The 18445-nt window shown below is 42.0% G+C and overlaps 1 protein-coding gene across 13 annotated transcripts in view; it reads left to right on the top strand.

Annotated features, from left to right (window-relative positions):
* Positions 1-18445, top strand: part of PCDH11X (protocadherin 11 X-linked) — a 1146051-nt gene that overhangs the window by 88568 nt on the left and 1039038 nt on the right. For all 13 annotated transcript variants that reach the window (XR_012906840.1, XR_012906841.1, XR_012906842.1 and 10 more), the window contains one exon: positions 2983-3566. Coding sequence is in view for 10 of the 13 variants with exons in the window: in XM_075940730.1 (XP_075796845.1) it covers positions 3027-3566 (540 nt within the window). In the remaining 3 variants the exon portion in view is untranslated. The remainder of the gene's footprint in view (positions 1-2982; positions 3567-18445) is intronic.

Genomic DNA, 18445 nt, shown 5'->3' with positions numbered 1-18445 from the left:
CCAATTTTGAAATGTCAGAATTTTCCACTTTGACTAGATGGAGATTGCATTTTCTGATCAGCTCTTCCTTGTACCTTCTTTAGTTATTTATACATTATTTACACACGGTATATCAATCACTCCCAAATCAGCATGGTGTTCTTTTATACCTCTTGCACTAGTGAAAATGATCGCACAAAGAGAATCTGACTTATTGACTGTGGCAGAATTAGTCTTAGTTTACAATGAAGGGAGAAGAGAATCAGATCTAAAGCATCAATTGTGCATGTCTCACATTCAAAGTATTATTCATCAACAGTTATCAATGCATGTCATGGTTTATGAGGTTACCATAAGTATATTAAATTGTTAATGAAAACCATGTAACATGTAATTTAAATTGAAAAATAATAACAGCATCTAAGAGTTTCCAAATTTAGGCTGAAACTCCAGGATTAGATTACTGCATTTCAGCTTGTGGTGTAAGATATAATAATTTATATTGTGTTTAGAACTGCAGTATGGCTAGGTGAGTTAAGGACAGAGTAACAGTTTTACCTTAATAATTATAAGGTTGTTCAGTATAATCTATACATACAGAGGTCTGTAGTATGTGTGTATGTATGTATACATTTTATTATATTTATTATAATTACCTGCATATTTTTTAGCCTCCTGGTTTCACAAGCAATCTTACCACAGGGAATGTAATTCACAGGAGGTTAAGCCTTGAGTTAGTTCTGTAATCCCTTTGCTCACAAATGAACCAATAAGGTTAAAAATACTGCCCCACGGATACCAGTTCTGTGTATGTTTACTGCAGTTTTTGGTGTTTATGGTGCTCTCCTGTACACCCAAAATATTTAAAGAATATAATGCCATTCTGAGGCCTTGACAGTAGTTTAAACGCTACTTTTTATTCACGAGGAGTAACGGTAGTTCGGAATAGGCACCCTAGTCCGAACTACCTAGTTCGAGCCCCGTGTAGCCGCGCTACACGGGGTTCGAAGCAGCGGGGATTTAAAAATGGCGGCTCCCCGCTTATGCTAATGAAGCCCGGGAAATTCAAATCCCGGGCTTCATTAGCAAGTGCGGTATGCATACATTACCCTCCTAGTTCGAACTAGGAGGGTAGTGTAGACATACCCTGAGTTACCCCAAAGCGGTTGATAGGGATGCATCTTCCATGTAGAGCATTTTGGGCTGAAATTTATAGAATGGCATCAGGTATAACAGAAGGAGAATAAAATTAGGAGAGGAAGGAAAGAAAGGAAAGAAACACCTACCCCTCTCTCTCTCTCTGTATATGCTTTTGAACATTAAGAAGAGATGCAGTTGAGTTGGTAAGGTGGGTGTAGTGGATTGGATCATTAGTTGTTGTAAATTGAAGTTAATTTTAAATTGATGCCAGCTGAGTGTCTGGCCCTTGGACGGCTGTCCCAGATGTCAGAGGTCAAGAGCTGCAGAGAAGCAGACTCTTCTCCCAGCAGTGGCAAAATTGTGTAAATTGATGTAGTGTCACATTTTATTCCGCAACTGGAGACGCCTACATTTTATAATTTTCCTGTATCTTACTCTACTGATAGAAATGTAGCCGTGCTACTCTACTGAGTGATTCATCCATACTGAAACTAAAGATAGTCATTTTCCCTCCCCCACAAGTCTGGGGCTTTCAGGCATCTGGGTTTGTATATATTGTAGCTCACAACACAGTGGAGTGATACTGACTGGTCTTCTCCTTCTCCTTGAAACACATTCATACCCTGTTCTAGTATTAATCCTATGTACTAGGTTTCACTGAATATCAGAGTATTTGAGAGAGGAACACTGGCAACTTGTGTAGAATCAGCTCTGATCTGATTTAGAATTACTTTAATATAGTGAGAAATGCCCTGTTGCTGATTTTCCAGCACAGTAAAGGTTGTCACTTGTGAACTTCAGGGGGTGAGATCAACCACTAAAAACACTGCTTAACCTACCAAAGGAAAAAAATCACAACTCCCATTGAAGGCAATGGCAAGTATCCAGTAGGGACATTATCTGACAAGACTCTCAGTATTTATAGGACTGAACCCTTTAGGAGCTCATCTTCTGGGTCAGTACATAGTAGCTCTTAGGTCATCACAACTGGTCCTAGATTTGTGCCCCAGTAAAAGCTTTAAATATTTGAAGCAGGAAGAGGAGCACTAAGCACCACAGACCATTTGTGTAATTTTTTTCAATGTGCTTTTGGGGCCTGATACAAAGTCTCCAGAGATGAGTAGAAGTAATTCCATTGTCTCCAATAGTTTGTGGATCAAATCCTTTCTTGATTCTGAAGAGGACTGATTGCTTTGTGTTGTGGTAGTAGTTCTTTAGACATAATTTTGATAAGTTTTCCTTGCCAGTGTGAACTGCTATATTAGACGACAGAACATTTTAATGCTTAGAGCTGTCATTCAGTTTTATTTGTGCAAAACTCAGAGGTGGATTAAGAGAAGTGGAGTTTGTATTCCACCTCTGTGGTCTGTTGGGGTCCATATGTAGAAGTGAGGCAGCCCATCCCAGGAAGTGATGGACTGCTGATGCCTGCTTGCAAACCAGCTGCTTGGGTGGGCTGAGGCTGACTTGGCTGCCTGACAAGGGAACAAGATCAAGGAGCTGGGTGTGGGAGAAAGGGGAAGGCCAGTATGGCTGAGGGAGGGCTGGTAGGGAAGATTTGTTTTGAAGAGCAGAGAGTGGGAACAATATACTCTCATGAGGACCCTTGTATTTTTGGAGGGTCCATTCTTCAGATTCTGAAATCAACATTTATAAAGTGGAAACATAAGAAAGCAGATATAAGGGATTATCTGCTTTATTGCTGTTTGTTTTATGTAACAATGTTCACAGTAACAAATAGCATTTCATTGACCTAGTTTTGCAACAATTCTCAAATCGCTCAGCTTTTGCATTTCCACCATTTGGCTGACATACTGTTTTAGTGCTTTTTAATAATCTTTGCCTTTCTTCCCTCTTTCCCAGCTATTCTTGGTGTTCTTCAGGAGGACTCATTAGCCATTCTGGAGATGGACTTGCTGTCTGGAACCTACCTCTTGGCAGTCTTATTAGCCTGCATTGTATTTCAGTCTGGTGCCCAAGAGAAGAATTATACTGTGAGGGAAGAACTGCCAGAAAATGTCCTGATTGGCAATTTGCTAAAGGATCTGAATTTGACACTGGACCCGGATGTGCCCCTTTCATCACCTCTTCAGTTCAAGCTTGTGTATAAGACTGGGGATGTGCCATTAGTTCGAGTGGAGGAAAACACTGGTGAAATATTCACGACTGCCAACCGCATAGACCGGGAGAAGCTGTGCTCTGGCATTTTTAGCGAAAACCGGTGCTTTTATGAGGTGGAGGTTGCAGTTTTGCCTGATGAAGTCTTCAGACTGGTCAAGATCAGGTTCTTGATAGAGGATATCAATGACAATGCTCCCCTCTTTCCCTCAACAGTCATTAACATCTCCATCCCTGAGAACACAGCCATTAATTCCCGCTACTCTGTCCCATCTGCCATTGATCCGGACATTGGTGTGAATGGCATTCAGCATTATGAACTTCTTAAGGTGAGTGTCTTTTATTCTACTTTGTATCTTGGTGTTATTACCAGTCCACAGACCTTGTTGGTCTCCACATAACTCACTAATGTGCAGAATTACCCTCTCCTGCCATCCTAGAGATGCACCGTATTTGTCCGGACATGTTAAGAACATGTCCCTATTTGATTACAATATAGCACATCATGTTATCATTTTGTGCAGATCTGTGTATGTGTGTGCGCTCAGTTTTACGTGATAAATAACCTGATGTGCATGCATGTCTGTGTTAACTGTCCACCAAGCTGTTAAGGACTATATGATTTTTATACATCTGATCAAAAGAGTTCTCTGGCCACTAAGGTTCACCAATCACAATATGACAGACATGTTTACAACAGCCTGTGATGGACTAAATTCTTCATAGTGCTTGCAAATGAGATTTAAGCAATGGAAAATCAGCCAGAAGAGCTTTATTTCTTTTACAAAAACAATTAATCAACTCTTTTATATTAGTGTAAATCTTAAATAACTCATTTGCTGTCAATGGAGTTACTCTAAATTTACTCCTGTGCTACTGAGATTGAAGTTTGAGCCATGAATGACTCAAGAAAACTTTCAAGATTATAGGTAGGATCCTTGGCTGATAGCAATTGTGCTATAATGATTAACCTCAGCTAAAAATCTGTCACAGGAAACAAAATGTGTACCATTGAGGTTTCCAAACTCATAGCAATTTTATTTGTCAAGAAGGAAGTTTCTTCTGGTTTTGGTCATATACTCACACACACATGAAATTCAGAGATGGATTAAGAGAAGTACAATTTGTATCCCAGCTCTGTGGGATACATATGCTAGTATGTGCTTTGTGCATATGATCAACAGGCCAGGAAGTGAGGCGTTTGAAAGAACAACAGAGACCCATTAAAATCAGCATAAAAAGATGCTGTGGATGAACACTTCCAGTGTAGGAAAGGCTAGTCCCTCCTCTGAACTGACTTGATCAGATTGTTTATCTCATGACTGGGTAGGCCTATGGAGGTTCAGTTATTCAGACAGGCCATTTAATAATGGCCATTTGCTTGTAACAAACAGGGTACTTGACATTACACATCAGAAAGTACAGGAAAATATCAGCTTTTCTCTCCTCTGGCAATAAGAGGGAATGGGCTAAAATGCAGGCAGAAGTGGAATAGGGAATGAAATGATCAAATATAAGTGTGTGGAAATGGATGGGGAAGGTTTGTGGTCACTGCAAGAGACAACTGTAGACAGACAGTTGTTTGACATTGAGTAATGTGGCTCTCAAGTGAAGATTTCCCTATATGGATATCCTTTACTGGAGAGTTCATAACAAAAACTAGTTAAATTCTAAAGCCTATTGGAATAGCATGTGAGAGACTGAAATGTCCCTTCTCCCTGAAGGACTTGGGCATATCTCTGCACAGTTCACTAGACAGTCTCTTCTCTACAGCAAGCTTTCTGATTTACTGGCTGCCTCCTGCAAGAATGCATAATGGATACAGGCTATTGCATCATTTGGCTGGCTTGATATCTAACAAACAGTGAAACTGGTACTTGCCAGCAATTTAATAGAAATAAAATACTGCTTAATTTTAGCTTTTTAAAGTAGCTTGCAGCTTGAATTATTTGTGGGGAGTGGATGCTAGCTAATGAAAAAGGATGAAATTATCAGGTGCCTTTATGGAAAGCTTTTAAAAAGCAGCAGCATTCCTTTTATGTTTCTCACACACTTAGGATCTGTGATGCACAGGCAGAAAAGGGGCATATCTGTGGTCTTATGGACGTACACTGTGTAAGTCCTGACTGCTCATTAAAAATAATGGGAATGCTTCACAAAGCAATAGCCTTGGGCATGCAGAAGCACAAGGCATTGGAGGTGTTAACAGAGTAATCTTTTGACTTTAAAAAAGTCATCACAGGTCTAGCATATTTTGGGAGGAAAGTGTTACTGTGATTCATTTGTGATCTTCATTTGTTAACTTTGGTTTTAGGTAGATTTACATTAAATAGGTCATGTAAAATGATTTATTTAAAATGATCCTCAGTGTTGCAGCATTGGGTGGAATTCTATTCATCTTAACTTTGTAAAAAAGAAAGATAGATAAGGGCTGCAAAAAATAAAGCAGAATGAGTTGAGGCTGGCTAAAGGGAACAAGAAGGGTTTTTACAACTATGTCATGGGGGAAAAGGAAATACTGGAGAGGTAGTAGGCCCATTAATAAATGAGGAGGGAATGACATTAATGGCGATTCTAAAATGGCTGAGCTACTGAATTGCCTTTGTTATAAAAACCTAGCCTTTAGCAAGAAAAATAAAACAGAGGGTTTGGAGAATTCAGAAAGAATAAAAAAGGGATAAATAAAGAAATCAGCCAGTACCGTTACTATGCACTGCAAAGTTCTTAAGGGAAGTAACTCACAACATTACTGGACTACTGGCAGTTATTTTTTAAAAAGTAATGAAAGTGCAATTTAAATGCATAAACATACATAGATCACTCTGCATTGTTTCTTGGTCCTTGCCAGTGTTCTCTGTGGGGCAAACGTCATATCTGTTTTTAAAAAAGAAAAAGAGCAGCTCTACTGATTAGTGTTTAATTGACCAAATTCTGCTCCCAACTACCCAGTATTACCTTCAGTGTAGATGCCTGTTATGTTTAAGAAATTGAGATCAGAATTATGCCTAATAAATTGAACTTTAAACCTAGTTGAATAATAGAAGCACTCTTAAGAGGAAAAAATATCTAGTGATAACAGAACCATGAACAAAAAGCAGAAATCCTTTTACACTATAAGCAATATTGGCCTAGCAGTTCCAAAATCAGTGTCACATGCCACTGTTTTAGTGAGTCTTTTGCCTGAATAAGGGCTGTGAAATAAGACCCGTGAATATTTATTTTGATCATACTGAAGTGGGAATAATTGGACATTTGGGCCCCTTTATACTGCACAAGCAGTAGTTCTGTAACATTCCTTCCCTCTTTACCCCTAATGCAACATCTAACTCAGAAACTGTACCAGCATCTGAAGCCAGGGTTGCAACCAGGGCTTCCTTGCTCTCTTGTTCTTCTAAGCTGCTGACAGCTGGGGCAGTCAGAGTACAAGTTAGAGTAGCTTTGAGGCTGCTTTTAATTGAGGTGAAGGAATCCCTCAAATAGAAAAGCTGGGAGGTTGATACACATGGAACTTGAAGGGATATGGAGAGAGCCTCTGGTGTGTGCAATGGACTCAGTTTATAGAAGCAACAAAGTGACTGTGTAGTAAATATACCACAACAAATTGGGTATGCTGTTCTAGATTTATAGCTGCAATTCATTTGCAACATCAAAAGCTGTACAGTACTTCCAGGGCATTATCTACTGCTAACCCTTTATTGACAGATCACTTTTTAAATAATTTTAGCTAAGTCTTACTTGCTCCTTGCTTTGGTAGTACTTGCAGAAGATTATTGCTACATAAATATTTATATATGAAACAACGTAAATATCACACTCTGAACTGCCAGGGTCCTAATAGCCAGGTTTTCAAATACTGTAGTCTTAATTATGGTTGGAAATATGATGACTTTCAGATGGTTTTTCAGCAGCACCTCCTTTCCTCAATATTTATTCAGTTAAAATCACTCAATATCTGTGATTACCTTTAATATACAGTAATGATGAGCATTACTCCAGTCCAGGTAAAAAGCTGTCATAATTGTTGCATTCTAATTCATTAGAACATTGCAAAATGTATTATTAATCAGTTTCAAAGTAATTTTAAAATAAGACAATGTTAAGTGCATTTTGGAGAAAACAAAACAGATCATTATTTGAGTCCATTGCCTATTATTAAAAATCTATGTAGTTTGCATCTTGGTAACTAATTATCTATTTTTAAACAAGATTAGTTTTCTCAGGTAAGTTATTTGGCCCAGTTCCTGCAGTGAGGTCCACACAATCACAGAAATATGCTTAAATGGAACTCAGTGCAGAACTGAGGACATTACTTGTACTTTCCTAATGCAGGATTTAATTTGTCTAAAGTTGTACATAGAAACTTTATAGAGATTTCTTTTCAGAGAGCTTATACTGACCATCTGAGGCTACCATCCAATCCTGTCCACTTTTTCTAGGTTTCTAGGATGTGTCTTAGTAGGAAGGAACTTCCAATAACTAGCTAAGTGATTCATTGTAAAACATATTCAAACTTTATAACTGACTCGTTGCTTTTACTGTACAGTGTTTGAAGTGTCTGAACTCTTAACAGGCAGGCAGTTCCATCTATTCTGTGTGTTACTACCTGTGGTGCTAGCTTCAAGAAGACTGTCGGGAGGACAGATGGGAAAAGTACTGGCTGAGTTTCAGAAAAAGACTATGTTTTTACATTTGCATAAAGGATCAGAATCTAGGAGAACAAATTGCATCTAGATAGATTTCAGTAAATCACACACACGGTTATCCTGCCTAAGAGACTATTTTCAGATTGTAAAGAATTTTCACCTGTCTAGTAAGTGCTGTAGCAATTGTGATTGATCAGGTGGGACAGGAATATATTACTAATTACAACAGATAGGTTTCCAATAGGTTGCACTATTTTAGAATTGCCTCACATTAGCAGAACATAATAAGTTAAGTCCCCCCTTTTTCTAAGATATTTCTAAGAAAATATGCAGATATGAAAGACATTTACTGCTTTTAGGCAAAGGAATTTGCTATTCTCATTTAGTCATAGACTGTTGCAAGTATGCATGGTACTTTCATAAATTCATAGATTCTAGGGCCAGATGAGACCATTGTAGTAATCTAGGGTAATCTCTGCATAACGCATAGAACTTTCCCAAAATAATTTCTAGTGCAGACATTTTAGAAAAAACATCCCACCTTGATTTAAAAATTGCCAGTGACAGACCTTGGTAAATTGTTCCAGGAATTAATGACTATCGTGAAAAAAAATTAAACCTTATTTACAGTCTGTATTTGTCTAGCTTCAACTTCTAGCCATTGGATTATGTTCTACTTTTCTCTACTAGATTGAAGAGCTCATTATGAAATATCTGTTCCCCATATAGATACTTAGACTTTAATCATCATCCCTTAGTCTTCTCTTTGCAAAGCGAAATAGATTGAGCCCCTTGAGTCTATCACTCTAAGGCATGTTTTCTAATCCTTTAATTATTCTTGTGATTCTTTTCTGAATTCTCTCCAATTTAACAACTTCCTTCTTGAGTTGTGAACACCAGAACTGGACACAGTATTCCAGGAGCGGCTGCACCACAGCCAAATAGGTAAACAGCCTCTCTACTTCAATTCAAGATTCCCCTGTCTATGCATCCCAGGATTGCATTATCTTTTTTGGTCGTAGCATCACATTGGGAACTCAAGTTCAGCTGATTATCTTCCTACCACAAATCTTTTTCAGAGTTTCACATTCTGTAAGTATGACCTGTGTTCCTTGTTCCTAGATTTATCTATTTATATTTTGCTGTATTAAAATGCATATCGTTTGCTTTTGCCTAATTTACTAATGATCCAAATTTCTCTGTATCAAGGATCTGTCCTTTTCTTTGACACACCTCCAATTTTTGTCTAACCTGCAGACATTATCAGTGATGATTTTGTGTTTTCTTCCAAATTATTGATAAAAATGTTAAATAATGTGGGCCCAAGAGCTGATCCCTGGTGGCACCCTACTGGAAACACACCTAGTCAATGGGGATATTCTGTTTTGACATGTACCAGTTGGCCAATTTTTAATCCATTTAATGTGTACCAATATCATTCTATTTTTTTTTTATCAAAATATTCATATCAAGGCAAACACTTTAGAGAATACTTAAGTATACACCTTAAGTATACTGCATCACCACAACTACTACTTTTTTCAGTGAAATGTGTAATACAAAATATCAAGTTCGGGTGATAGGATCTGTTTTCCATAAGTCCATGTTGATTTGCATAAATTACATTACCCTTTGGAATGTTTGTATTTTTTGAGGCCCATATCAGCAGTTCTGTTACGTTGCTTGGGTTTGTTGTCAGACTAACAGGCCTATACGAATCATCCTACTTATCCTTTTTAAAAGTTGGCATAACATTAGTTTTATTTGCCTCCTGGAATTTCCCCAGGGCCCAAAACTTACTGAAAATCAACATTAACTGTCGAGTGAGCTCCTCACTTATCTGGACCTACTGATTTTACAGTGTTTAACAGTAGTAGCTTTTCTTCAGAATCCTTCAGTGATACTAGTGGAATGGAAAGAGCATTATCATCATGGAATGCAATTATATAATCTGATTTCTCCCCAAATATGGAAAAGAAATATTTATGGAACATGCCTGCCTTTTCTGCACTATTATTGTTATTGATAATTTGACAATTTCTATCTAATATTATTGTCAGGGTTCTTTTTTTTTTCCACAAGATGTTTTTAAAGACTCTTTCTTATTGGCCGTGTCTTTACTGGTCATAGGTTTGTCCTTGTAGCCCTTTGCTTCCCTTACCAATTTTCAACAACTCCTAAGTTCTGGCTTACATCCATAACATCAACTTCCTCTGTTCCATTTACATAGCTTTTAAAAAAATGTTTTTGTAGCTGCCTTCTCTTTCCCTCTAACCAGATTGTTTATAATCAGCACATACATTCTTGGCTGTGTCTTTTTGAGCATCTAAATAGGTGTTCTTAATGATACCATATTATCATTCACATTTTTCCTATTAAATTCTTCTTGGCTGATTTGTCTCAGTATGTGAAACCAGCCCTGTTCAAGCACCAACAATACATATTACTAATCTGGACTTTATTTGCATGTGCATTATAAATATGATCAAATCATAGTCCCTTGTATCTAAGCTACCATCATTTCTTAGTTCTGTGATCAGTTCTTCTATACCTGTCAGGACACACAAGTGCTGGAACAGGACTGTTTTCCAGAACATGAAAAGAGAGGGGGCAGCCAGTGCGGAGAATGCTATACTGCAGAGTGACAACTGGAGGCAGCCACACCTGTAAGACAGTGAGCAGCTGGGAAGAGTGCTCTGCCTGTTGCCATCCAACAGAGTGGCCCCCCTCTACCAAATAGTGCTGGGGGACAGGAGGGTTGAGGGGGCCCACCGAAGACCAGAGCAAGCCCCCAGAGCTTCCTCCCCTGGACCAGCTACAGGGCTGGAGGGGGCAGCTGCAGGCCAGGGTCAGCCTCTGGAGCTTTGGCCTCTGCCCCGCCTTGGCTGCAGAAGGGGAGGAGCAGGTGGATGCTGGGGTCAGACCCTCCCCCCCAGGCTTATCCCCATCAACTGCAGGTAGAGTAGGAAAAGCCCCTGATCCCGTTTAGTGGCTGGTGTGGGGTAGAGTGTGGCAAGTGTTGGGGTGGGAGCAGAATCAGAGCAGGAGGAAGGGTTGTAAGTTGCCTGGGTCTTCTCCATGGGTGGTTGGTAAAGGTAGGGCTGAGGGAAGCAAGCAAGCCCTAGTTCCACTCCAGCCCCTTCTGCTGAAGCCATGGAGGGAGTGGAGGAATGTGGGTGGGTGTGCATATCCCCCACCACTATGGGGAGAAGAGAAGGGCAGAGAGAAGGAGCATGCAGAGGGTGGGCAGAGCATGGGGAGCAAGGAGGGTACATGGCTCCAGTCTCCTGGCCCCAGAACATGGGGAGGGAGGAGGGCACATGTCCCTAGACTCCCCACCCCTAGAGCATGGGAAGGGCAGAGGGCATGTGGCCCCAGCTTCCCAAGCCCCAGAACACTGGGGGCAGCTATACTCTGCTTCCAGTAGGCGTTCTGGGGCTGGTGTGTGGGCGGGGGTAGGCTGGCTGTTCGGGAATGCCGTGACTTCCCCTAGCTAGGATTCCGGCTGCCCATGGCCAGGGCACAAGGAAAAGAATCCAAAATGAGGGTGATGTAGTCAAAGCAGCCAGACTGCAAAATGTATTGTGAAGTGTTAAAAAGGGGTGATTCCCCAGTGGAGAAATGTTCTTTCTGCTATTTTTTTCACGTTTGAACCAGGAATGTGAATGTGTAGCTGAATACAGTAGACTTCCGATAATCCGGCACCCTTGGGACCCAGGTGGTGCCGGATTATCAGAAATGCCGGACTATCAGGAGGTACTCTGGAAGGGGCGGGTCTCGTCGGAGGGGAAGCGGGGGAGGGGGTGGGGGTGTGCCAAAGCAGCCGCATTCAGGACGTTCTAATCAGTTACACTTACTCCGGCTGGATCCACAGCCGACAGGCTGTTAATCTACCTTTTCTCTCTACTGCCTGGAGGAGGGGGGACAGGGGAAGGTAGGGGTCGGCGGGGGAGGGGACGGGGGTGTGCCAAACCCTCCCTCCTGCTGCAGGGAGGCAGAGCCTGCGAGCGGTGGAAGGGGAGAGGCGGCGACAGGCAGTAAGTGTAACTGATTAGAATGTCCTGAATGCGGCTGCTTTGGCACACCCCCGCCCTCTCCCCCGCCGACCCCTACCTTCCCCTGCCCCCCCTCCTCCAGGCAGTAGAGAGGAAAGGTAGATTAACAGCCTATCGGCTGTAAATCCAGCCGGAGTAAGTGTAACTGATTAGAACTTCCTGAATGTGGCTGCCTGCCTGTCGCCGCCTCTCCCCTTCCACCCCTTCCACAGGTGGTTGGTGAAGACAGGGCTGGAGGAAGCAAAACCTCAGCTCTACCGCCAGCCCCTCCTCTTCTGCTGAGGCCCCGTCCTTTCCACACACCCCACTGGGCAGCAGTGCTAGCAAGCAGGACAGAGTTGGTACACACAAGGACCTGTCTTTCAAGCTGTCTCCCTGCATGTGCTGGCTCCCATAGAGCCTTCCCCCCCACATATTGCTCCCTCTGATACAGAGGCAGCAGCTGGGGCCAGGGGAAATGGGAACACTGTACCACCCTGTCCTCCTGTGTGTAAACATGTACCCACTGAAACTTTCAGTGTGTACACCTTTACTCAAACGTATTTTAACATCTGTAGTTTGAACTTCCTTTGTCTTTTCTTCCTGTGTGATAACTCTGTTTACTGCTTACATGCAAATTAAACAGAGCACACATTCCTTTGTTAAGGACAGACTTGTTTGCCAAATTCTGCCTTGGTAGGGCTGTGGAGTTTGGAAAATATGTTGATAACACCAGACAGAGGAACTTCTAAAGTGTTGCCATACATTTTATCAGGACAATACTGACTAGGAAATTATATGTTTTCAAATGATATCTTACAAGGCATCATTTGTACAAAGGTTATTACAGTAGCAGGTAGAGTGTGAATACAGGGGTATATGCTGTCACCTATGCTTTCAGACTGGATAAGTTGAGGGTGTGGGTTGGAGATGGGATGCTGCTTTTGCTGAGGTAGGAACTCATCCACTTTATACAGAAGTCAGTGAGTAAGTCACTTGGTTGTTTCTAGTCCGTCATTGCCACAGTTCCCTCAAGTGCCTGGAAGGACGGACAAGTTCTTCAGTTTGCTGGGAAAGAATCATAGAGCATCTCACTTCACTGCAGCACAAGAACTTTGGGATATGCTCCCACGAATCGACATGATACACATAGGTGAGAGCAGCAGCGCAGACAAAACAGTGTTTGCAACGTGGCTGCGCACACTTGGTCTAGGCTCACCTGGATACTCAGGTGCTAATCTCCCAAGTTAACTCTGCAGTTAGGATGTACCATATTTTTCTGCCTTCTCTGAAGACTGGTAAGAATATTATTCTTGGGAAAATGCTCAGGTACGGCCTTAGTGTGATGCAGCCTGACTGGTCCTTGGAAATGATCATTTGTTGTTAATTTGTTCTTTTCTCTGTAATACCAGTCCCAGTGGCAGTATGTAGCAGGTCCTCTAGGGTTGAATTGCAAGAGTAATTTGTAATTAGGGATTTTGAAGACAAGCTGAATATATAGTCTTGCTTATTATCTGCTTGTCATAGGCTCAGGCCATCACTTCTGAGACCACATCATTACATATCTCTCTTCAGTTTCAATGGAACCATTGTCTCCACAGTTCATAGGGGACTAGTGAGCTTTGAAGTTAATAAATCACTTGCTCTAGGGGGAGCCCCTACAATCTAACTGAAATTCCAAAGTAAATTGAGGTTGCATCTGCTCACTTCTTTCTGGGGCAGGTCTGTGGAATATGACAGCCAGAGTCACAAGCGCTGAATAACTCTGGGTATGTCTACGCTACCCCCATAGTTCGAACTAGGGGGAGTAATGTAGTCATACGGAGTTGCAAATGAAGCCCGGGATTTGAATTTCCCGGGCTTCATTTGCATAAAGCCGGCCGGCGCCATTTTTAAATGCCGGCTAGGTTGGACCCCGTGCCGCGCGGCTACACGCGGCACGGACTAGCTAGTTCGGACTAGGCTTCCTAATCCATACTAGCTGTACGCCTCGTGGAAGCCTAATCCGGAAATTCAAATTCCGGGCTTCATTTGCAACTCCGTATGACTACATTCCCCCCCCTAGTTCGAACTAGGGGGTAGTGTAGACATACCCTCAGTCTCCTAGTAGAATTTGGACTTGATATTTTTGTTACATGACCCACACAGCTCACATAGTATCTCTGCTCAAGTCTCTGCACTGCTCTCCATTCACTTCTGGGTAGAGTTGGTGATAAGGCTCTGAACGGCTGGAAACTAGCTATTTGAGAGATCATTTCTCACCAAATGTCATGTTAAGGAAGATGAAAGTATCTGGAAAACTTTTATTGCTTGTTCTTTGAGGGAACGCTACAAAGTGAGCATTAGCGCTCACTCTGCTCAGAGTTTCCATCTAGGTATACAGTCCTCTGGGCTGCTTGTCATGGCCTGACTCTTGGGGATAATGATAATGTTTGTTTACTTTGTCTGCAATTTGTCTGACTGTTTTTGCTTTGTTTATTCAAGTAGCCTGTGCTGTGTGTGTGTGTGTGTGTGTGTGTGTGTGTGTGTGTGTGTGTGTGTGTGTAGAGCTTCTGCAACGTGGCACCTACAAATGGCAATAGGTGCTGTAATAAACAGTATAATAAAAATAATACAGGCAGTCCCCGGGTTACGTACAAGATAGGGACTGTAGGTTTGTTCTTAAGTTGAATTTGTATGTAAGTCGGAACTGGTACATATTGTAGGGGAAACTCTAGCCAAACATTTCTCCAGAGCTCAGTTTTATTCTCCCACCCCTCACTTCCCTCAGTCCTTTATTCTCAAGCTGAGGTGTCTGCTGAGAAAAGCCACTCCGCATCTCCCTGGTCTGCTGGGGGCGCGCTAGCTTCGCGTCTCCCTGGTTTGCTGGGGGGAAGCAGCTAGTGCGGGGTTGCCTCACCCCGTTTGTAAGTAGGGATCTGATGTAAGTCGGATCCATGTAACCCGGGGACTGCCTGTACTGGAAATGGATCTCTTTAGCTGTGACTGGTATCTCTTGTTGATTGAGGAAGCAGGAGTTGTACTAAGTTCCATCAGCTACACACAGGAGATTCTTTAGACCATGTCCACACTAAGAGATAAGGTTGAATTTGTGAAGGTCGACTTTTTAGAACATAATTTTGTAAAGCTGAAGGTGCATGTGAATCAAATAGAGCAAGGTTCAGGGCCTGCTTAACTCATAAGCAAAATGAGTTTGGGAAGGTTGCTCTCCTGGGTCCCTTGTCGACATTAGTAACATTCTCATGATAAACCTGCCTTGCTCTTAGCAGGAGGGCTGCAAGTGAACTAGCGAGGAGAGCTTTATAGAAATGTGGTGCATCTGAGTCAATTAAGAGCTGAAATGAAGGAACAATGGAAGAGAAGATTACTTGGTAAAACTGTATTGGGAGTTTTATATGTTAAGTATTATATTCCTCTCCTGAAAGTCTCTTATGCTAGAGATTTACCCTAACTTAGATTGATTGAAGAAATCCGGACTGAGATCACTAAAGCAATTAAATTCTCTCACAATGGATTGTATATTAATCTTTTTTAAAAGAAAGGCTTCCCCTTCCATATGTAAAGATATCAGCCCTGATTTTGAGCTATTGCGCAGCAGATGGGAGGGGCACCAAAGGTACCCCTCAGATTCTCTAGCTGGGTCAGGACTAGTGTAAGCTAGAGCACACCAGGGCAATAAACTGGCTGTTATGAGAAAAGCTGTAGTGAAGCCAAAACTCAAGACACTTTCTCTCCTGAGGTCATGCCTCCCGCACGCTAAAGAAGAAGTCATAGCCTCACCTATGGGGATATCCAGATAGCCAATGCAGCTGACATTATTTCCCCTTTAGATCAGTGGAAGAAGAGGCGATAGGGCCTGAGCAGAATCCAGACTCATGGTCATGCCATCGAAACCATGTGTCATGTCAGCCAGATGCAGTTAATCAGTATTTGTTCCTGTAATTCAATCAGCGATGCATTTCCCAAAGGAATCTCTCCTCAGCATAATGTACTCATGTAAAGGAGCATCAGGTTGTGCTCTCCATTCCTCACAGTGATTTTCAGAGCATTTTCTCTCAGCGTGAAATATGTGCATTACAGAGGTATAGTAACATTTCTGAATTCATTTCATTTTCTGTTTTAAAGAGAAATTGTTGGAGCTGTTTGAAAGCTATCTCCAAGCAGGATACTGGCCCAAAGCTTGAGAGTAGCGCTCACATTTCCAGATGGATTAATTTGAATGCCTATTACAAAGTCAGTTATTTGTTTGTAATCCGTCACCATAGCTAAGGCCTTAATTCTGCTCCACTAAAGTCAATAGATATTTTGCCTATTTTGAAGGGAGCAGGTCTGAAGGAATTACATGCCAATCAGACCTTCCTTGGGAGATAACAGGAAAATTAGATTGTCTGTTATTGCTAGAGTTTTCTATTCTTCTCATACACCCACATCACTATTCTTGACTTACCCAAAGGAAGTGGATAAACTCCCCTAGACAGACACCAGGCTCTTTGAGAGGTGCCAGTGTATGCTGAATAACAGTCCATCCACTCTCTGGGCAGCAGAGGTTCCATAGGATAGGTGGGTTTGGTGAACTTGGTTTTGACTCTGAGTGCAAACATTACCTGCTTCTGTAAACTGGCTCTGAGCATATCTTTATAGATCAGATTTCCCTGTCCGCTGGCACGTCTCACCAACTGTGCCACCCCTAAAGATGCAGACTTTCACCTCCATGATTTTCCCAGTCTTTGGAAATACTCTGGCAACTAGATCTTGTTTGAGCCACCAGACCAGCCCCTCATCTGACTGCTGCCTTTGCAAATCAAGAATGGGAGGAACTGTGTGTCTTTTATACTAGTTGAAAGTAGCAAAGACCTTGTCTGTAGCTATGCCACAGTGAAAGGCAGGCTAAAGCCACAGATGGCAGTGAAAGATTCTGGTAGAGACCAGGTAGGATATATCCCCTATGGTGCTGGTGTGTTTTTACTCTAGTTGCCTAAGCAATGCCTCACTATCTACACTGGTATTTATTAGTGGTTTGAAGAGTTAACCGGTAAGCTTCTCCCTTCATGGATGAGGCAGGAAGGGGGCTGCTCTAGCTTCTGTCCATGGTGGTTCAGGCATCATACAGACAGGGGTTGCTCTGGCATCTGGAGCAGTGTCTGTCCATAGCAGACCTCTCGCAGGCAAGGGGCTGCTTTGGCATCCAGACCAGCCCCCGCATGCAGTGGAGAGGAGCTGCAGGCAGGGGCTGCTCCTGCTGGGCTGGAACAGCCCCAACCTGCGTTGGGGGGACTGCGCCAGCCTGGCTGGATTGAAGAGTCTCTCCTCCCGACCTCTCTTTAATGAGTTAACAGGTTAATATGTTTAACCGGTTAACCAATAAATGGGATTTTATGTCCCTAGTATTGATACCCATAGTAGGGGGCCATATGCTGCATGCTGCCATAAACATGGACATAGCCTAAGGAATTAACTTTTTATGTCTGATGCCAGGATTACAGAGCAATAGTGGATTTGTAGTTAAATCTAACTTTACTGTATGTGAGTTATGAAATCACTCTTTACGAGCAGAGCTAGCAGCTCTGATTCAAATTGATTGGGCAATGGAAAATAACAACAGTGAGAGAAAGCAGAGGAGGGGGACATACAAAATTAATTTTTATGGCCTGAAGGAGGCTATTTTTTTCACTTTATGCCATTACTGTGCAGACACATACACTGTTGTGAATATTGGAGCTAGAGATACAAGGAGGAAGGCTAATGTCACTGCAAAAACAGCCCACGAGGACACACACCAAGCTAATGGAGGAACTTTATTTCAACTGGAAAATAAATTGAATTTGCTCTACAGAGTTGTATGCCTGATCTGATACTGTGTCCCCAAACCCTGTTGCTTTAATCTGTAGTTGTTGTCTGTTTTCCTTCTTTTCGCTTCTTCAAAAAGGAGGTGGAACAGTGCCTCTCACTTACACTCTCAAACCAGGCTCGAAGGAGCAGATGTGCTGCAACTAATCTGACTACATTGAAATTCATGGGGATGAACTCTTTTACTCTGGTGCCGGCAGCATGAGGGAGGACAATGAAGAGGTATACTGGCCCTTTAAGTAGGTCACAGAAAGCCTGGGGTTGTTGTTATCAATGTCCACCTTCTGTGAAAAAACTGTCAACACTGAGCTCATTCCCTTTATAAACAGGCCTTTATTAATATTGCCAGGCCTTATTGAAAATTACAGAGTTTGACAGTAATAGGATTAGTTAACTTCTGACTTCATTACTCTAGTGTTATCAAAGGCCCCTGGTAAGTATACAGTAACCCACTAATACCTAAGTATTATGCACCTTCTGAATCTGTTATTAACAATCCCTCCTGGAGCCCATAGTGTGTAGAGGATGGATAACTGTATTGTAGAAGATGCCTATTCAGACTCCAGAGAATTAGCTCACAGAGCTGTAAATAAGGATGAATATACTCTGCTGGCATCAGCAGGCTAAGGAATTTTTTTTTAGCAGAGCCAACTGCAACAGAATCTTTTAAAAATTTTAAGTCAG

Source organism: Pelodiscus sinensis, chromosome 13 (genome assembly GCF_049634645.1).
Source record: "Pelodiscus sinensis isolate JC-2024 chromosome 13, ASM4963464v1, whole genome shotgun sequence".
In the NCBI taxonomy this organism is placed as follows: Eukaryota; Metazoa; Chordata; order Testudines; family Trionychidae; genus Pelodiscus; species Pelodiscus sinensis.
This window is presented reverse-complemented; position numbering and strand designations above follow the sequence as displayed.